We start from the raw sequence: 22824 nt of genomic DNA on the forward strand, positions 1-22824 counted from the left end.
AATCTTTTAAGTAATAATTCCTAAAAATACAATATCTGATTATCATCACTATTTAATATTATGTGAACAACGTAATTGTGATATGAAGCTAATTGTGATGAGAGTAGCTATCTTACTGTTACTGTCAACAGTATTTGACCTTTAAGATTATTACTTCTCGTGAATTCTCGACTTTTGATATCATACTATTTAAATGAGTTATTTAATATTATGCTAAGTTCTCAATTAACGATGGTGCTGTAGCTTCTATAGTCTTAAGGACTAAGATGGATTGGCTTTAATTAATGGGACTGAGACCTTTCATCATCATGGTTTATCAGCGCATTTTAGATCGTTCTAGTGACGTTGGAGTGTCTAGTTATCACCAGTCTGTTGAAGTTGATTACGGTATGATCCGAGGTTAATTCTGATCTATTGGTATAACTCTTTTATTCTGTGTTATTTCTACCACTAGCCTAGCCTTAAGATTGAAATAATGTCGGTTTAGCATGATTACGTCTTCAATAGCATGCCTGTTTAATTTATTCAATTGATCGTACTTGCTATAATATCGATTATTCGAAGAAATCTACAGCTTTAACCGTTAGATATAACACGGATTATACGTTTTTAACACCATGGTTTAACAAGTAAATTATAATTACCAACGTTTTGTAAAGGATTATTTAATTCTAGATAAGCTCTTGTAGTTTATCATTATCGAATAAGAAGCAAGTTATGATTGTGCTAGCGCTCTGCGTAGATTAAGAAAAGTATTGTGCTTCTATGCATGGATGGTAATAGTATATAGCCGAAATTATATGCATTTAAGCTGAGATTTGCAATTCCAGACTGTCTTTTATATCAATTGAACAGTAACAGATCGATAAATGTATTTATAGTTATTCTTCAGTATACATGGAAAATTTGTAAAATTTAAGGAAAAGTCAAGTTATACTCGATTTCGTTCCAGTGTAAACGCTAGCTGAAATTGAAAATTAAAGTTTTAGGTCCGATAACTCAATGAAAGGAGTTGTAGACGGGTGGACAACTAGAGAAGCAAAATGTCATGCACTTGATAACTTGTAGTTATAAGGTAATCCAAAGACAAAAACACCCTAGTTTTAAATGACGTATAAAGACATTTAGAATTTAGCTTAGTAGTTATTATTTCGATATTTTAATGGGCAATAATTCACATTTTATATTTGTGTTGTCAAAATATCACGCCCAACTTTTTAACAGTGCGTTACATCAGAACAATTAATTCCCAGTACAGCACTGCTCTATCCCGACTAATTCTAATAGCTAACCTTTACGTTTGGACTATGTGATAAAAATGAGTTACAGGTATGATCTTTGATAGATATCAAAGCCGTAAGAGAAAAGACTGATATGGTCTATTAACTAGTTCATACTAAGAATTCACTGGATCAAGTATATGTAGAGTGATTGTAAAAATTCGTTATTACACTTTAAAGCTAACTATGGCGACCAGTAGGTCGCCATAGTTTGCTTCAAAGACGAGATTAAACTATGCTGGTCAAAGTACAAAAAGCGGAAGGAGAATAGCTTCGGTGCATTAATAGATGACGAAATCGCTAATAATGGATCAACTACGACAAGGATCTTTTGTAGTCTTGATTTATGAAACTTAAATGCACCGCATACGCGTATGTACTTTACTTGCATCACTACAAAGGGGACGATTTCTATCAAAGTACTGATGCATCCAGAAATTGAATCATAACTGATTAGTTCATTAAGATGCTTTAATGGTACTTTTATAATATATGCTGTACAGTCTACATGCTAGATAAAAATTAATAATAGCGTCTATGTACGCCGATGTTGCGTGCTAATAACTTATAAGTAAGTTAATGTAAAATAAAAGTCTTTTGTTAGTCATACAGATTTACCGACGTTACAGGATAGACATCCAAGGGAGAAAACTGAACGAAGACAATATTCGGGTGTATCATAGTAAGAAGACATAGACGAAACCATATAATTACAATACTCAAGAGATGACATACTGCATTACGTTTTATAGAAAATACCGACAATAATTAAATCAGCATAATTGTGCTCGCTAGCTAATCTATCACAGGCTGTAACTAATTAATTAGATCTACAATAATTGTGTTGCCGCCTTTTAAAATGGTGAAACTGTCGGTGGTGTTCAGACAGCTAACGTTGTCGTAACATCGCCTGTCCTGTAAACTACAGTACTGCTTGTTACCTTGTAGTGTATGCCGCCATAGAACGTGGGAAATCCTAGATATCATACAATACTTTTTACGGCTTATCTACACCTACTACATTATGATCACATTCTACAAATGTTCACGTGCATTAGGATATGGTATTAAAGTTATGTTCATACTAGAGCTGATTTGTTGTCACAGTTCTTATGACTCATTAACGTGTGTATGATATCGCGCTTGGCTTGGGCTTCCAAATAAAGTAGACTAAAGGAAAGGAAAGCTCAAAATCTCAGATTCTTGATCTCGTTACAAACGTATCTTTCTAAATCTGAATAGGAGTTTGAATGCATTAATACTAGCGATTTTGAGAGTATATCATTCATACTCTATTACCTTTTCGTCACACTAATTTATCACAGCATAAAATTGGAGAGGAAAGATGAAAGAATTAGATTCAATTTATCTATTGCGTGGAAAATCTATAGATGCTTACTTTAGGCTTACAAATTCTAGGAGTTAAAAATAACAAAAGCGATTACGGTAATAAAGGAATACACTTAAACTAAACTAAACTGCTTGTGTTTATTGGATAGTAATCAGATAATCTCTAATTCCTTAAAAGAATATATGCATATCGGTATTGTAAAAATAAAAATAAACTGTACACTTTTATGAAGAAAATGCTATAATATGGTTTATGATGTCCTTTGAATCAACAAATTGGCATATTGCAACTTTCCTGCTTCTTAATTAATGATGGTATTTTGGACGTAGCACTGGAAGAATTCTGGCTCAAGGCACATCCTTGACATTAAAGACAGTGAGACAAAGACTTAAACTAAGACAGTTACAATCTGTAGAATGGTGATAAATTGCTTACGCACGATAGAAATTGATTTAAAACGTAGTTGATTGGAAAGAGCCTCTGCGACGTGCATTGTTTCTAGTGCAGTGCATCTTTTTTCTTCAATTAACAGCTCATAACTATACTACTGTCTATTTGAAGGTTTCTTTACAGGGCGCTATGACAATGAGGAATTATTGCTTTATTATCGATATCGTCAATCTCGATTTTAATCTCGCGAACAATTTACTAGGCTACTTGCTTTGAGTAAACTACCTGCCCTTAATGAAATTCTTCTGATGGATTCTATCATATATTGTACGTAAAGCGTACGTGCTCGACGAATGTCTACCTATCATTAGGATATCAATTTCCGATTACTGAATACACATATAATTTAAGTGTCACTGAAAGTTACTGAATGAATTAAAGAATCTTTTTGAGCGAGATAATAAAATAACTGTTAACGCAGTCTTGAGTATAATTTATAAAAATGGAACAAAATTAGAAAAACATTTTGCTAGTTTTGAGTATATTCCATATTGTGAGAGTGCAGCCACAAGCAGTCGTTGTCGAGGGTTCTCATGCTGAATTGTTGTGTTAGCAGGCAGCTGTAGCCTGTAGGTATTACGGCAGTAATTGTAATAATCGGAATGCAGGAAGTACAGGAGAATCTATACGGCTATGAGAGCATGAAAATCGTGTTGCAAATGGAAAATTGCAGAGTAGAAATTCTAAGCAGTCTCTAATATACGCTAGAGAAGCAGATTTCACCAAAAGCATCGCGTTAATTTTTCGAAAAGGGTTGAGTCAATTTTAGTTGACCAAGCAATGCAGTATGTTCTGTGTAATGCCACGATTATACTGGATACGAATGTAGTACGTCCATACCATACCATAGGCGTATATCATATGCGATAGGTTGCATTGCGTCATTAAAGATTGGCAAATACTTCAACTTTATTAATTAAGCTAATATCCAGTACAGTACTATCTGAACTCTGGTCCGAAGTTATAGTACCAATTGAATGTCTGTCTATTTTTGATGGAATAAAAAATCCTTCAATAGCAATATCTTGCGGAACAGACTTACTCTTAGTTGTACAGTACAGCGTATGCTTGGTTCATGCAATTAATCAAGGCAACCGTCATCAAACTATTCAATATTAGCTCTTCGTATATACTGTACAGGCATACGCTTATAGGCTTATCCTACAATTTATTCCATTGATTCTGATCAGATCTTATGGTGTTGCAATCATATTACGTGTCATCACACTGTCGAAATTATTCTATCTGCTACTCTTTTCACGAGAATGATTTACTGTACTGTACACTGTACAGTACAGTACAGCGTACATATCGATTGCTATACTGTAAAAGTGCAGTGCTGTACAGGGTACATTGTACTGTACAGTACAGTACAGTACAGTACTGTTCTTCATATCAACTAAGTATTGTATACTGTAAGATCCATTCAGAATGCTCAAAGTTGAAAAAAGTCTTTGCGTAGACCATTCCATATCATGCCATATTACACTGTCGTTAATCCTTTGGAAGTTTAAAACAATCGGCCTAAATGCATGCATATGATGCATGGGACAGTACGTACAGGAATCTATTACTAAAAGTTCCAAGCAGCGTTATGACTTTGCCTTTTGACTGCTAGATAGCACGGTTAAGGATAATGCAAAAGACATTAATAAATCAGTACAGCTGAGACGTAGTATGATGCATCGACTTACTCCACTCTACAGTACAGTACTGTACAATATTGCACAGACAGTATTTAGACATTAATAAACCAGTACAGCTGAGACGTACAGTACAGTAGTAGTATGATGCGTCGACTTACTCCACTATACTGTACAGTACTGTATACTAATTTACCGTAGTTTATTTTTTGACACCAGATAATCGGACGTGCGGTACAGACAGTGAAATAGTACTGTACTGTACAGTATACTGTGCCACTAAATGAGTTACTATGAAAGAGTGAACATTGACGCGGCACGCGGTGACTGTACGCCCGAGTTGAGTGAGTGTACGGTACAGTGTACAGTACACGAGAGGTCTGGTGCACAGTACTGTAACTCGTCGCTCGACGCTCAACGCCGGTCGCTGGCTGCTTGTATGAACGTACCATAGTGACGAGTGAGTACAGTACAGTACCACGGTACTCCCATAATAATCTGCACCTGTATGAACAAGTTCCACCAAAAATCAGTCAAACTTCAGGACAGTGCTATTCACTGTCAATAGAAAAAGTCTTCCAATTTTTCACTGTCACAGTCAACGAGGTTTTTCTTTTGCCTCTACTAGTACACCAAGACTTATACTACTGCTTGTACTGGCAATTCCAAAATGCTAAATTTAGTGTAGTACCTATGACACAGAATAACTATGAGGTTATCTTTTGTGAAGTAGGGGACGGCTGAGAAGTCTGCCATAGGATACCGACAAGTCTATGATGTACAGTACAGTAGCGTACTATACTGTACTGTACTTAAGAACTCTTGTACTGTACAATGTACAGTAGTCTGCACAAACGCTGTCGTCATCCTTAGCATTGATGACGTCAAATTGCCGCCATATGAACAGCAGGGGTTTGCTCACCCCACATCATTTTTTGGCTGGGTTAGGAGCTCTTTTATTTCAATTCTACTGCACATTGCGCGTGCATCTTGCATTTCGGTTACGGTACTGCAGACTACTGTAAAGGAAGCGGTTAGGAAAATCATTGCTGTAGGCTTTTCTCTTGACCTGTTTGATCCGCCTTGTTTTAGGCTACCTAAAAATCGGTTGTCACGATTGAACATATTCCTTTTTCTAGAATCTTACTTAATTGATTTAAAGAAGACAAATCACAGTAATGGAAGAATCGGCTAAGTTGATCCAAAAGGCTAAATTTGCTGAACAAGCAGAAAGATACGATGACATGGCCGCCTCTATGAAATCGGTCACTGAATCTGGTTTTGTATTGGATACTGAAGAAAGAAATTTACTATCTGTAGCATATAAGAACGTTGTTGGTGCTAGACGTTCCTCTTGGCGTATTATATCAAGCATTGAGCAAAAATTTTTAGACAAGGGTGAACCTGAGGCTAAATTGACAATCACTAGGGAGTATCGTTTGAAGATTGAGAAGGAATTACAAGATATTTGCGATGACGTTCTGGTTAGTAATCGTTACCTTTTTGAAACTTTCCAACTAAATGATATCTGTTTGCCTAATGTCCCTTGCTTGCGGATACTTCCATCTTTATTATGTCTATAACTAAAACATACAGTAGATTTTTCGTGATGATTTACTATTGAACCATACTTATTGATTCTGCGACCCTATAAATTCTGTTATTGCAGTAGTTACAAATTTTAAAGATTTTTTTGTCTTTGTCTTAACGTCATAATTGTCGAATACTGGCAAATTGCTTTAAAGCTTTCCGCCTTACTTTGCTGTTTGGCTATAATGGAAGCTGATGAAGGAATTCCCTACCATAAATATGGTAGATTGCATAAGAATGTTTTGTCTCTACTATACTGTAAAAATACGCGTGTATACCAGTGTTCGTTTTTAACTTTGACTCGTACCGCTGATACGTTATGATTAATGGCGGACACTGCAAGTGATCGTTTTCATACTATTGACAGCTTAAACGTGTAAACTATTAGTGTTAAATAAGCTACGTATTAATTCATCAATGTATATTGCAGTGGCGTACAGATTCACACAGTGCTCTGTATTGATGGGCAAAAAGAAATCCGTAACTTAATCAAACTCGAGAGGGAAATGTGATCATTTTCTGTTATGTCATGTACGCAGACGTTCTGTATAAACGCACTTTACCGCTTACTCGCACATACGTCCCATATTAGTTGCATGCTGTTGCTTTATGTTTAAGTGTACTTTTAGTTCATTAGCAATACAATATATGGTATTCCGTCAAGAAAGGGACCACACAGACTGAAGAATAGTGAGAAACAGTAGAGATATTACTGCCGAAAGGAAGAGATCATTTCAAAGTTCTCTATGACTAGTTACACTGCTTTTTTTGCTTCCCATTGTTTGCTACTTCTCAGTCTGATTTGAAAAATTGTGAAAAGACGTCAAGTGCAGTATGTAGTATGACGCTGCGCGTTACCATTCGGTCTTACGAAAATAGTTATTCAAAAAAAAACTGGTCTACGGCTGATAAACTGGAAACGCTCCCTGGCGGTCAACTCTTACCGTACTGCATTGTAAGGTACAATATGCTGCAGTAGGTTACAGTACATATCGCTGATTTTACGGTACCAGTGACATAGTAAAATTGTATATTCGTTTACAGTACCGCAACACAGTACTGTACTGTACTGTACTGTACACATCGTTGGAAACATGCGGTACAGGTACTGTACTTCTGTTTTTTTCACGATCTCCTATCATTATGCCCAAACCAAACATTGTGAAGCACTGTATTCTTCTGTTTTTGCTGGTTTCTATGTAATTAGCATGGCATGAAAATCACTCTGCTGGCTCGTGACATTGTCTATATTAAGTCTGTACTGTCTTTTCGCCGTTACATATAGACTAAGGGCGAAAGCTTCTAGTCGTTTCCATACTCGTACAGAACCTTATCACAAAAAGATACCACCGTACATGGACGGTTTTGAAAGACGCGTATTAGTCACAAGATTTTGATTAGTACGCTCACTTATAAAAAATTGTATCAGATTGCCTTACTGGTGTAGTAATGATTTAAATACTGCATTACATATTTTCAATCATTTCCCTATTTTATCCGGGCAATTTTAGTTTGGATCATGCGAAAATTAAAACGATATAAAAAGAGCTCATAATTTATTGTACTCCATAATCAATTGCGGCGAGTGATAACCTGCTGGTTAAATTTTTTACCATATTTTCTTTTTTGGACCAGCGTTACAATAGCGTTCCTTAGTTACAATACTTTTGCCGTACATTATGGCTAATAATTATATTAATCATCATTAATGATTGAACTCTGAGTAAAAGATGTACACCGACCAGTTACGAAAAGAGATTCTTTTACGAGAATCCGATGACTACAGTATGCATTTTACGCATGTGTCTGTATTCAGCAATGGTGCTTGTACGATTGTAAATGATCTCTTTAAAATTTCTTTCTTTATTTATAAGTTTATTATGTAACAAGCCGCGGCATCTTAGTTATAAATTATTTAGTTTAAATATCATCTTGCATATGGTAGAAAGGAACCCGGCAGTTGAGTGAACTGCGTAAGTGTGCCTATAGAAAGTGGAGTAAGTGTTCTTAGGCAACGCAAATAGAAGTCAAAATTTTATAGTATTTTGCTATTGACGATGGCGTAACACATACCCGTAGTCTCCTCATTTTGGGTGACTTGAGTTTTTTATGCTCTAGCAATGGAACAGTTATCGGGGGTTTCAGGATGTAATATTACTCAGTGTGTAGATTCGGGAGGAGCTCTGTATTAAAAGGTGCACTTCAATGCACTATACTATGAGTATTTTTAATTAAATTGATTAAAATTGATAGTGTGAAACTGTTTTTTTGCATTGTATTCCGTTAGCTATTGTATCGAATAATTATGAAATAATAGACGACTATCCATAATAACTCCTGTACAATGATATAACTAGATGTTACCCAAAGTAGATAGTGGTTAGTATCTTCCGTGCATGCATCTGCCTTTTAATTAAAGATGTAACATTTGGTAGTTTATAGTACAGCTCATGGGATAATTAGAGACAAGTTTTGTACCTTCTGTATTTCTTGCCGTAGAAGCGTAGACTTGACGTTTAACTTCGGTTTAAGTATATTAATCGAATTATTGTACTGTATACTAAGTCGTACCTACGTACCTATACACGCTAGTATAGTGCACAGTATAGTTCAGTACTAGTGGTTAATCCAAGGTTATCCTTTTTCACAAATTTCTAATTGGCGTTAAGGCTTTGGACGATAATCCAATACACTAACGTTACGAGATTAAAGGGCTACTTGAATTTAGCAGTCGATACCATGCTAGACTGTACCGTAGACAAGGGAGAGTGCGATATCGGTAAATATGGATGATTTCCTAGAACTTCACTGACTATCTTGATTTCATCATTACCGATTTTCGGAACTAATTAATTTTACCGATCTCAAGCCTACGTGCAATACTCTACCGTTGAATTTATGATGAGAAGATACCACATTGAAGTTCCGAAGTTTCTCTGACAGTTTTGCTTTGGGATGACACCGTATTCTAAATTGTGTTGATGTAATGTTTTTTGCGGTCATTGCTCGCTGGTTTAATAAATGATTAATTAAATAAATGTAGTAGTTTATTAAAAAAGACTTCTATGCGGCATATTGCGGTTGCTGCCTATATAAGAGCAATAATTTTATTATCACCAACGCAACCCGAATATCCGATTGGATACTGACGCTTTAATCGTTCTAACTAGTAGACGATATATATGCACTCATTTAAATTCCTGTATGTAGTAAATGAAATGCTTACGATTAAGTAAAGTTTTGGCATTATTGGACCATATGTCAGGGCGAGTCATGACATACATGACTTCATGATACGAGGCACATACCATGCATCGAATACAAACCCTACGAAATCACATTTCATCTGTTGATTGTATTGCGTTTATATTGAGCCAAAAAAGTATTAGTGCGGTATGGCCCGTTCCTTTATTATATTTATTGATAAACGATTATTAAATTTGTATCGGCATCTAATATCTGTCGGGATAATTACCATGAATATGATCTTTGAAGACGATTGAAATTTACTCAACCAAGAATTCTTATGAAGCATAGAAATACTGTTTTTTTCATTACTGCATTGACTTGCTTATTTTCGCTATAGTTTTAAGATTTTCAAAATATGAATAGGTGTCAGAGCTTTCATGAAGTTCAGTTGTATATTATATTAGACTTTTCAGCGTAAATGTGGTAATCTTTGTCTTACAGCTTTCTGAGTCGTGTAAAACATGTAATAATTATCATGCTCGTATCCTATCTAGAGCATCTATAGAAATTATCCTTACATTATGTGCCAATTAATTCGTGTCATTTTTGAAATTGTACATTATACAGGGTGCGAGTCTTTGATACTCTCAAATTGATAACTTTTTATCATTATTATTAAATTCTGCTATTTTAGGACCTTTTGGATAAATGTTTGATCCCACAAGCAACTGATGATGAATCTAAAGTCTTCTATCTGAAAATGAAGGGAGATTACTATAGATATCTTGCTGAAGTAGCTGATAGGGAATCTCGCGAAGGTACGATATTGTTATATCGGATCATTATGGTATAGAATAAAGTACATACTGTATACAAGTAGTAGTACAGTACTGTATAAAGCTTTATCGCTATTCTAAGCTATTTGAAACCAGTGTTGTAGTAGTTGAAAAGTTATCACAGCTGCTCTGTACTGCTTCTCTGCCATTGAAGTTAAGAATCAAATGATATATCATTCCAACACTATCTTACATTTTCGATCGTAACCAGGTATAGTAGAGGACTCTCAGAAAGCGTACCAGGAAGCGTTCGACTTGAGCAAGAAACAGATGCCATCCACTCATCCTATTCGTCTTGGTCTGGCATTGAACTTTTCCGTCTTTTATTACGAAATCCAAAATACTCCTGTAAAGGCGTGTGAACTTGCAAAGAAGGTAAATTTTTAAACTGATGTTTGATAATGTTAACGTATTTTATAGTTTATCATTTGGATCTTGTACTGCTAAGATTGTAATACTACATGAATATGGTACACCCTTATGTAAAATCCGTGATTGTCATAAAGATATAGTAAGATGTATCGCCATCGCTTTCCTTCCGCGTAACAAAGTGTTTCGTATTAATTCTCTAGGCTTTCGACGAAGCTATTTCTGAGCTTGATTCCTTGAGTGAAGATTCGTACAAAGATAGTACTTTAATTATGCAACTCCTCCGTGATAACCTTACTGTAAGTATTCCAAGGAATTACAAATTATACTTGTATTATTATATTAGGCCAGTACAGACGCTAATATAGAAGCGTATATATATATACACAAAATTAATGTGTTGCTGTCTAATGAATAGAGTTTAGCTATCTTAATTATTACGTTATTACTGAGGATAATCGATATCTGAACTGAAAATCAATGTAAAATTACTTTTCGTGGCGTTGATCTCTTTCAAGTGAAAGATCAACTATTAGTAATATTACGACTAATATTTTTGTTTTACATTATAGTTGTGGACGACTGACAATGAAGTTGAAAACGATGGAAATAACGACAACTAACTGTAGAAATATTTTGAATTTGTTAAATTTTGGGCATTAATCATTGTGTCATTGTGTGATTTCAAGCATCAGTATACAGACTCTAATACGAGTATAGTAGGTATTTGGGTCATTTTCAACTTAGTTACAATTCTCAGCATAAGGCTTCAGTGAGGGAACTTCATTAAAATAGTAGAGGTTTAAGGAGTCAGTTGCTGTATTCCGTGACGGCTTTTTGTTAAGGATTTAATTAAGTACTACTGATAAGTAAAAAAGTCGACGATTAAACCATGCTGTTACTTCCTTGTGATATAGTGCTTATAGTACATTAGTTTTTTCTCATTCGTTCAACGGAAAACGCAACATACTCTAGACTAGATTTATTTTTGAGGTTTTGAGAATAACATGATTGGTATAAATGTGAAGAATCAGTATTTGAGTATGTTACTGTCGCCTTACCAGATCTGGCATAGTATTTACTGTAGCTACAAGAAAACTAGGGCGCTCTAGTATGCGTTTATATCAAATTTAGGTTAGAATGTGTCCTGCGCTATAGCTGCTGCTGTGCTAACTTACGTATACCCTTTCTGTTAACAAATGTGGTGAGATTTTTGATGTAAAACAAAAACTTCATCTAGATATTAATAGCGTTTTACGTAGACTGTAACCGTTATTATATTATTAAAATACTCCAGTACTTATACTAAAAATTGTGATCGTCGAATATAATACGAAAACTCCCGGCATGGTCAAGTACTTACCTAATTTACAACCAGTTACATGCAGTACTGTATTACAATATTACCGGGTTTGCAAATATATCTTGTGGCCGAAGATACTCAGTGCCTAGGTAGTTTCGTACCTGCAGTACAGTATATGTATGTATATACACTACTTTATTTAGTTACATTCAGTAATTAATTATTGTACATACACGTTATCAAAATGATCGTTGCTTTTCTCAGAAAAAGCTTCACTTTGTTTGCATGCTTACGCAAAAGTAATACCTTTTGTAATAGTAATTTTTATGCGCATGCTAAGATAAAGTGCCGACTCGCAGTTTATATGCTTTACTCGACGTTCCATAGTACGTTAAGTAGCAAATATAGTAAACTGAACAATTTAAATTTTCACTTCGATTTACAGTATGCTGCGTGATGTAGTATCTATCTGATCGGAGATTATCTTATTTTAATACAAACCCTAGAAGTTCGAACTTTTATTAACCTTAATTACGGATGCACTAATTTGCACCCGGTGCAAATGTTGTCAAAGCTGTTCAGTACTGGACTGCACAGTGCTATGCCAGCCGAAAGTACTAAGATCAAATGAATGCTACAGCACGGTACAATAATGTGACTTTAGAGCTCAACTTCACCCGAAGTAAGCATAGTTAAGCTCTTTAACGGCCTTATATAGTCTGTCTTCAAGATCGAGAGTTGATTATTTCGTTCTAAATACCTTTAAGGAATAAATTACAATAACTTGAGCTGGAGAATCTATATTATAAATTGTAGATTTACCCTTACTGAGAGATACTCAAGCGTGCTGACAGAATTTGCTAGTTGTGCAATAATAAACAGTCGAAAGTGCTATGTGTTTACTTCATTACATCGCGTGATCTCTCCTTGATCTGATTTTTAATCTTCTTGGTGGATGCTAGGGGATATCTGTTCCCAGGGTTATGCTTTAATACTTTAATTAACTAAATTTACCTTATGCCTAGTAAAGTAGATATGCATTTACTACATTTGAACATACACATTCCTGTTTAGATACTAAGGCCTTGTACGTTTTATATATAGTATTTACTAACTTGCTCATGCAAGAACAATCAAATGAGCACTACACAAAGTAGCGCCGTGCGGGAATGCGACTAGGAACAGTAGGATAATTTTCAACTTCACTACTAGGAATAGAATAGACACTGCAACTTTTTAAATTATTGATGGTTGCTGCTTAGTTGGTTATACACGCTACAAGTTTCTTTTTACCAAGTACGTCGATAAGTATGAAAGTTCAGTTTACTTTCTTTACCACATCTTATATTGAATGATGACGAACAATTAATTAATCGACCGCAAAATTTGCTATAGGTTTGCAGTATTTACCGCTAGAGGAGATTTAGTTCATAAAGTGCCATCAACGTTTTAGATATTGCTCATAATTTGCACTACTAATCACGACGATTTCACGATTTTATTTACAAGTATAGTCAATGGGTGTAATCATAACTAGTAGTTTATTCAATCAGTTTACGAAAATCTCGTTGTTCCCGCTTCTTACATAAATTGCCTATAATTTTTGCATGAACAATTTCGCAAGTCTACCTACCACTTTAACAACTGGCATACGAGTAATTACATAATTAATTTATTTATCAAAATACAAGAAGATCAATAAATCACTTTATCTAGACAAACAAAATTGAATGATGCACCAACATCAAGGTAGTTATCAATTTTGTGCAGTACTATACAAATTACGACCATAACTAGTTGGCTTCGCAACATATTTTGGTAAACATTACTAAATTATAATTATAATTAATGCAGCCCGGATCTCCTAGTAACTGATTGCAACAGTACGTTCAGCTTTACACTTTATACCACAGGTCTGAGTAATACCCATAACGATGCAGCAGTGCATGTATGCAATGGTAGCATCTACAACCAAGGTAGAATATTTTTAAAAAGATCGATACGGTTCCCAAATACTTGTAGTGGAAAGACGTTTACATAAAATGCTTCCAGTCTCATTGTATACAATTATTATTTGATTCTTTCACTAAGGACTATAACATATTACTGGTATGGTTTTAATCTAGTGTCGATTGTAACCTCACAATCAATGATGTGCATTACGCCATATCGTACAAGCCTTGAATTGAAGGGCATCGATTGCTGTTTAACACCGCGAAGTTACGCAAATAATTTAAACTTCTTGAAATACTTCTGAACATCACTCTTGACGTAAGGCCTAGTTGCGATGCAAGTGGAAATATTTTCTGGTTGTTCCACCCAAATCTTATAATCTATATTGTTGGCTTTCAATTTATCGGCTAAGCGTAACAAAGTGTCTTCATCCTTAACCTAATTTGTAAGTTCAAATTTATGCAAAGCTCATATTATAAATTGTATAATTATAGTATCGGTATTTAATTACTGTATGTGCTAATTACGTTAAGTCTTTTAAAATGATGGAACTCCGAAGTACTTTAAGATTGTACGATTAACTGTAAGTATCGATGAAGTAGCTGAAATATATGATGTTATCATGATAAAATGTTGAAAATTAGCAGGACTGTATCGTAACAGTACAATACAGTATAATTATTATAAGATGCAAATAGAGCTTATTTGGTTGTACAGTACTGCACTACTGTAAATGCAAATTTGATCATAAATACTGTAGTATTAATTAACATATTGATCCACATTATAACGCATGTAAGGAGGCCTAAGTGATCTACCTAATAATAATAGAGTAGAATCCCACTTCTGGATATCTACCAGGCGAATTATTAGCTTGCTATTTATAGTATATACGGGTATAATCATACTATAAAAAATTATTGCACATAATCTTCGTATAGTACAGTATAGTATTTATAGTTACTGGCAAGATTTATCCATGTAATTCATCAAATCTGAGAATAGAGTCCAGTTACGCATCACTAGTGGGCCGGTATATGATCGAAGCAACATTAATTAAAGTGAGTTTTTAGTGAAATAAAGTATATTTGTCACATAACTGAGGTGGACTATTTTCTGTCGTTTATTATTGCAAGCCTTGGTTTGTAATAATCGTTAACAAAGATACTGAAATTTGATAACATTAAGTTATTAAGTAGATTGTAATTTGTAATCTACTGTACGCTGAACAGTACTGTATAAGCTCAATTGCTCATCTATTACTCCTTACTTCAAGGGTAAAAAAAAAACCGAGCACTGTGTTACTGTACTGTACAGCATAGTTCAGCATAGCACTATGAAATCTATATGTGTGGTAGGTTATTTCAGTAGCGACTATTATACAGCAGGTGCTTCCTGTACAGTAATTTCCGGCCCATCATAAACATACTGCTGTATTGAAGTACTACAGTACTGTACACTGTGTACAATATGCAGTTACTGTATTGGGTTTTGTAAAGAACTTAGCATACAGTACTGTACATTAACTTACCCCCAAAACAACTTTATGCATATTATCTAAATTTTCCATATAAGATATGGTTGTTGGTTCGTTGCGAAAGATATGCAAGGCAGCAGAACATGCATGGCATGCTTGAGCCAGTAACGCACCAGTTGGCCATCCAAGGACTGTTGTCAGGTCACTCCTGATGACAATATATTGAACTATATTGGCCGATGCCATCTGAACATTCTAAGATAAGAGATTCAATCTGATAAACAAGCCACTGCAGTCAGTAGTCTTCTATAACTAGCATCAAATGCGTAACCTGCTAGTAGTACGTACAGCTACGTAATAATTCCCTAAAATAAAATTACAATTATCTGCACTGCAGGGACTTTCTTTGGTAGACCAGTCTTTTATACAGTACTGTACACTCAGTGTACAGTACAATGCAGACTGTCTACTGTCTAGTTTCTCACTGTCTACAGTACCGATGGACATCGTGACAGGATAGGAGACTAGGAGTAAAAAATTTCAATTCGCCTCGAGTCCCTTATTACATATTCATATATTGCGTAGTACTGTACGTATAATGTCGTAGGTTAACATCCAACAGTATGTATATTGCCTTTCCTGGGTACACTATACTATACTGTATAATATCCTATGCAAGGCTTCAAAAATGATGTAATTTAGCTTGTTTTTCCAGCAGGGTTGTAGTTTATGGTGGCCATAAAATCGGGGTAGTCGAAGTTCGCAGTGACACTCCGATGTAATATACTAAATGCAGAAGACGATGGTCAGTACAGCCTTAACAATGCCGTCACGTAGCGGTTCAACTTGGATCACGTATTCTGCGCAGTGTGAAACAGTTGGGATAACAATACTCCAGCTGGCGTACGGTACAGTATGGACTCCTAGGAAAGAACTAGTCTTTCCTAGTAGTCCATGAGTAGCAGTATTTACCATACTGCAAATAATACTGTCATAATACTGTAGAGGGGCAGTATCGATCAAAAGACAAGTCACGTCACGACAACACCGGCGTTATTTGGAGCTATCTGCAGCAGGTGCTGGTACTGTACTGGACAACTTGCGTCGATTAAAATAGAAACATTGATTTGTAAAATCATACAAAATGGAGAGCAAGGAGACAAGGGAAGATCAACAGCAATGCGATCATGGCACTAAGTCGAATGCTCCTACCAAATGCATTGCTGTAATTACTAGTGGTGGAGATGCTCAGGGTACAGTGCTTTGCTTACCAATAGATCCATACTCTACATGTCTGTTATTGATAGGCCACTGTAATCTGTATAGGCATTGAATACATTTTGCAATAAATTAATTGATGAACTAGTTATTCGCCATTCGATCAATTCGTAATCGCTTTTGCCATTGACCGTTACAACTGTGCCTTTCAGCGAGATGACGCTCCTATGTTGGCTACAATTGCATTGCTTCACTTTATCCACGTCTACAGTATGAATTTCGTTTTTCAAGAGTTGCTGACAAAATAGAATAAGAAATTGAAAAGTTGGCATTTGCATTCAAGGAATTCTAAATTAGCTTTACTCTAGACGTCAATATTGCGCATTCGTTGAAACAATCTTAAAAGGTTCTAAACTGCAGTTACAACCCTAGTCAGTTTGTTAAACAGATTTTGATGTTCAGTACCTCCCTGCCATGACGTCGGCATTAGAGTTAGTTGCATTGATCAGCTGTAATGCATGTGATGCACGGTAGAATATTCGTTACCAGAATAAGTAAAATACTCCTATCTGTATCTTAAAATGCGTTGAAATTCATCGTTGCTATGATTACTATTTCATATGTATTATTTATCCACGTGCAGACTGCACAACTATAATCGTATTGATAAATAGATGCTGTTATTACAGACAATTATATACAGTAAGCATCATTCATTATTTAATGAACAAAACTAGATTAAATTTGTATACGAGGATTACCGATAATTATAATCATTTTAAACTTGAATCAAGGCACGTTAGAGCTTCATTTGGTAGTCCTTGTCTCGGTATAAGTTTATACCCGTATGATGTCTTTAGAACCATTAAATTCGATAACGAGTGTCGATGTTATTATTTCATATTCATTGAAAAGTCTAAAGTGTGAAATTTTCTTCTTCTCATACTCAAAATACCTGACCTGATTACATATACATACATATACGTACAGTGTACAATTATATTATTATAAACACTCAATCTTAGTTTCAAGTACAGTACTGACGTACGAAGAAAAGAATTTACATAACATCAGGGGTATATTCGTTTGTAAACTTGCATTAAAAACGGAAAGATATCAATTTTAGTATAATTTTTACTGCTAAATAATTCGTATTTTTGAATAGTTGCTATTTTTTCTATCTTCTTGTAAATTAAGCTTGCGAAAACATTAGTTCATCCTTTGCTTCGCAGTATAGTTATAGCGTAGTAACTACTTCCGTTTCAGATATTTTATAGTGGGGTATGTATATATTATTTTATATTTTCATTCTTTAGGTATGAATGCAGCAGTTAGAGCAGCGGTGCGAATGGCTATTTATAATGATGCTCGTGTCTTTGCAGTACATGAGGTAACGTAAAATACAATTAATAACGCTTAGTGCATTATTTGCTATAGATATCATGCTTAACTTGGAAGATTTAGGAACAAACCTAGTCTTTCAGGTCCTTTTAGGTACATTCCATTATTTTTATATCAAAATACTTGATACTAGGGTTATCAAGGCTTAGTTGAAGGAGAAGATTTCATTAAAGAAATGACATGGTCTAATGTGTCTGGAATAATACACAAGGCATGTTTACGCTAATCACGCTAGCCTGATACTGACTAACTATAATCTAGCAATGATTTATCCTGTGTACCCTACGTAACAGTTTCTTATTGTACTCATTCTAAAGGGGGGAACAATCATTGGAACTGCCCGATGTCAGGAATTTAGAGCAAAAGAAGGCAGAATCAAAGCAGCTAAAAATCTTGTTGGTAGGGGCATCAGTAATTTAGTAAGTACTTCATTCGCGTGTATCGTTTAGTATTGCTTGTAAACGATCTTACTCGTAGTGATGATGTATACCCTATCTGCAGATGGTCATCGGTGGCGATGGTAGTCTTACTGGAGCAAACCTTTTTCGACGGGAATGGACAGAACTGTTGACGATATTAATTGAAAGAGGTAAAAGTATCATTAAATTTTTATTTATTCCCATTACTACTTGACAACAAAGTTGATAAAGATAAATCTTCTTAAAAGCTATTACTCTTTACTACTACTGTATAATTGCTAGGTGAAATACCTGAAAACAGCCTAATTGAATATCCTGTATTAAATATCGTTGGTCTGGTAATTAAGAATTTATATAATTAACGTAATTACGTTTCAATTTTATAGCATATTCAATCACTAGATACAAAATTTCTATTTACAGTAGTAAAATATTAACGAAATTTTAAACAATGATACCGTCCTGTGCTTACTTGTATACTCCTCCAAAACAATACTCTTGCCTTACATTACATGTACGTGTATATCTAGGTTGGCTCGATAGATAACGATTTTTGTGGTACCAAGATGACCATTGGTGCCGACTCTGCTTTGCATAGGTAATTTCATTTTGCAATTTAAGATTATTGTATATAGTCTATGTGTATACTTTTTAGAAATATTCTTTCTGATTGCATGTAAACTTATTAAGTCGGATATTATCAACTCACTAATCTAACTTTGTTATCTAAATCAATAATACGCTATCCAGGATTCTTGAGTGCGCAAATGCAATTATCACTACCGCTTCAAGGTATGCTCAATTCCTTAACTTCGGTTGAATACATTCGATAACTGTCGACTATTTATCGTTGAATAGCCATCGTAGGACATTTGTTCTTGAAGTGATGGGAAGGCGCTGTGGGTAAATACATATATGTCCAATACTAGGAGTGAAACTGTGTCGAAGCATCATGATACACATTAATTCAATGTACTTTAATGAATTAACTTAATTATCAGCTACCTAGCTCTAATCTCCGGACTCGCTATTGGAGCGGACTGGGTAATTCAAACAATACTTATTTTCATGTATCGTATATATACAGATCAACTCTGTTAAAACTAATTGCGGTGGTAAAAATAAATTAAAGTCCTCATAATTCAAATTGACATTAGATTTTTATACCCGAAGTTCCGCCTGAAGATGGATGGGAAGAACGCATGTGTGCTCAATTGAAAGCAGTACGTCATGCTTAGAATTGGGGGAACTTGTTGAACTAGTGCTAATTTAGAACTTGTAATTATTGTAAGTTTAATTTACTAACTCATAGGCCAGAAATGTTGGAAATCGCCTCAATATTATTGTTTTAGCTGAAGGTGCAGTAGATATTCATGGAAATGCTATCACAGCGGAGCAAGTCAAACAGGTACATCGTAATACTTATTAATATTTATATATTACTCAATGCTTGCAACCAATATTTAATAAAACGTAAACAACTCCTGTTATATTATAGATCTTGGTAAAATATGCACAACAAGATACGCGTATCACTGTTTTAGGACATGTTCAGAGGGGTGGATCACCCTCTGCGTTTGATAGGATTTTAGTAAGTACAATCGAAATATACAGCACAATATCATATAAATACGCTCGAAAATTCTTGTATGACTTATTTCTAAACTTCTGTCTACAGGGATGTCGCATGGGTGCTGAAGCTGTACTGTCGTTACTCGAATCAACAGTCGATACTACTCCTTTCGTCATCGGATTGCAGGGGAATGACATGATTAGGGTACCTTTAATGGAGTGTGTCGAAAAGGTAGAACAGAGTTTATATGAAAAGTTAACTAAACTATATGTTTCGTAAATATCTTACTTGTGTTACAGACTTTTAGTTGCTAATAATAGATATTGCAAAATCATATTATATACTAGACTCGCAACTTGGCTAAAGCGATGGATGAACATAATTTCGAAGCCGCGTTAGATTTACGGTAAAGAAAACTTCACTTGGTTGTTCAATCCTTGTTCTAAAAGTCTAATTTTTTTATCGAGTGTTAATCTTATTGTCGTATGATTAGAAATTTTGGAAACACTTTGTCGATATTTAAAGGTTGTAACTATTACAGCCCAATACCCTGCGACCAAGTGAGCAACAATATCATGATTAATTACATTAAAATTGAATTAATTCTAATTGATAGTTATCTTTGCTATAAATGGCTAATGACTATATATCATTACTTTGAACGCTTTTAGAAATTCCGCATATGCATCATGGCTGTTGGTGCTCCAGCTGCAGGAATGAACGCCGCTATTAGAAGTGTGACACGACTGTCTATCAATCAAGGACACGAAGTATTTTGTATACGAGACGGATTTGAAGGCCTCTTATCTGATACGGTATGTCTTCTATCATTGATTTAGTATTCCGACATTAATAAAGAAAACATAAACTATGAAAAATTGTAAATAGGACAACGTACAAAAAATGGAATGGGTAACAGTTCACGATTGGATCGCTAAAGGTGGTTGTGATATTGGTACAAAACGGTAATATAGGCATATCAAAATCTTGAAAGTCTATGTTCAATTCATTCAGATGCATTAAAGGCAACTTTTCAATTGCACTCCATTTTACAGAACACTACCGAGTGTTAACATGGAAAAGATTGCAGCCGGCTTTAAAAAGTATAAATTTCATGGTCTTGTCATTATCGGTGGATTTGAGGTACCAAATCTTATCTCATTCCTAACGTTATCCATTTAATTGCTTATTCGTATTTCGTAATATTACTTTTAAACAGGCATTTAAGAGTGCTACTCAGCTACTGGAGGCTCGAAATACGTTCGAAGCGTTTGCAATTCCGATAATTGTCATTCCTGCAACATTAAGTAATAATGTACCAGGAACCGATTATTCACTTGGAACTGATACATCACTTAATGTTATTGTCGAGGTTTGCTATCGTTGTTAACATTATTCGGATGTTTCTTTAATTTGTGAAAGGTAATGTATAATTAATTATTGGACGATTAGGCTTCAGACAGAATTCGGCAATCAGCCACTGCTGCAAATCATCGCGTATTTGTAGTTGAGACAATGGGAGGAAATTGCGGCTATTTGGCGACCATGGCAGGTCTCGCTAGTGGTGCTGATGCTGCTTATATTTTTGAAGAAAAATATAATATTAATGATCTTCAGGTATGTATATACTGAATCGCTACACTAATTTATGCTTTCTTAGGTAGTGCATGTACGGTATAAATCTCTTAGTCAGTTTGTCACAGTATTAATTTATGATATAGGGTGATGTCGCGCACATGATTGCAAAATTCAAACAGGATAAAATCCATCGGGGATTATTGTTAACGTAAGCTCTATTGTGATGAAGCCTTCTCCTCAATGTAAAAATTCTTAATACATTTTAGAATTAGAATAATATAGCTATAGTACAATTTCTGATCCCCCACTATAGGAATGAATTCTGCAGCCGTAACTACGACACTGATTTCATCACAAGATTATTTGCAGATGAAGGAAAGGAATACTTTACGACAAGGAAGAATGTTTTAGGACACGTCCAACAGGTACGAAAAATGGAACAAATAAGAAGGCTTCTATTGTGGATAGTGATTGTATCTAACACAGTTATCGAAATTGTAGGGCGGATATCCATCACCATTTGATAGAGTTCTGAGTTCAAGATTTGCTTATGCTGCTACGTCATTCCTGATTCGAGAAATCAAGAACAACATTCGCGGCGATGGTAATAAAGATATACGTATACTATGGTTTATTATTATAGTAATTTTAAGTTTTGCATGTCTACATCATAAATCGAATAAAATGATCCATGTATATTTTAGGGGTAATGAATGCTTCACATCCATCTACCGTGGCTCTCGTAGGCTCACAAAACAGGAGTTTAAGAATATCTCCTGTTACAGATCTGATGGCAGTTGCAGATTTCGAGTAAGCCTCTTTCCGCCCTTTACTAGTTGCTACTGTCAATTTGTAAAGTAAAGAGTAATGTCTTACTTATTCTTTTTGATACGTATTATCAGCAAACGAATTCCGAAACAGCAATGGTGGATGAGATTGAGGCCACTTATGCGCATTTTAGCACATCATAAACAGACATTCCAGAGGGAACTTCGTCCGGAGAATGCTGATACCGAGTAGCATTGATAATTACGCTTTATTTTATAGTAGATTTGGTTATCATCATAGGAAATGATCACTATCATAACTTTTGACGTGAAGGTCATAAGAAATAAATATAATTATTACCATATTGCATATCTTGCCTCTAATTACTTGATAGAGCTTTCCACAATTTGGAAATAATTGTAGTTG

General features: G+C 35.0%; 3 protein-coding genes across 3 annotated transcripts; 2 read left to right on the top strand and 1 right to left on the bottom strand.

Moving 5' to 3' along the window:
- Positions 1–5902: 5902 nt before the first annotated feature.
- Positions 5903–12020, top strand: TRIADDRAFT_63361 (expressed hypothetical protein; the record flags this gene model as incomplete). The annotated part of the gene is made up of 5 exons (XM_002114910.1): positions 5903–6208; positions 10198–10321; positions 10551–10714; positions 10912–11007; positions 11281–12020. The coding sequence occupies 5 exons, from the start codon at positions 5903–5905 to the stop codon at positions 11329–11331; spliced, it is 741 nt and encodes a 246-aa protein (XP_002114946.1). The 3' UTR covers positions 11332–12020.
- A 2211-nt stretch (positions 12021–14231) lies between these two features.
- On the bottom strand, positions 14232–15687 carry TRIADDRAFT_58974 (uncharacterized protein; the record flags this gene model as incomplete). Its single annotated transcript, XM_002115101.1, has 2 exons — positions 14232–14402; positions 15496–15687. The coding sequence occupies 2 exons, from the start codon at positions 15685–15687 to the stop codon at positions 14232–14234; spliced, it is 363 nt and encodes a 120-aa protein (XP_002115137.1).
- An 898-nt stretch (positions 15688–16585) lies between these two features.
- On the top strand, positions 16586–22650 carry TRIADDRAFT_28803 (uncharacterized protein; the record flags this gene model as incomplete). Its single annotated transcript, XM_002114911.1, has 26 exons — positions 16586–16694; positions 17976–18049; positions 18194–18250; positions 18354–18479; positions 18562–18649; positions 18762–18817; positions 19010–19077; positions 19230–19271; positions 19338–19382; positions 19481–19523; positions 19637–19702; positions 19792–19887; positions 19978–20070; positions 20158–20283; positions 20400–20458; positions 20546–20612; positions 20724–20867; positions 20941–21017; positions 21108–21195; positions 21272–21434; positions 21512–21669; positions 21774–21838; positions 21944–22055; positions 22132–22234; positions 22335–22440; positions 22533–22650. 26 exons carry the CDS (start codon positions 16586–16588, stop codon positions 22648–22650), a joined length of 2349 nt encoding a protein of 782 aa, XP_002114947.1.
- Positions 22651–22824: the final 174 nt, after the last annotated feature.

Source organism: Trichoplax adhaerens, genomic scaffold, assembly GCF_000150275.1.
Source record: "Trichoplax adhaerens TRIADscaffold_9 genomic scaffold, whole genome shotgun sequence".
NCBI classification, from domain to species: Eukaryota; Metazoa; Placozoa; class Uniplacotomia; order Trichoplacea; family Trichoplacidae; genus Trichoplax; species Trichoplax adhaerens.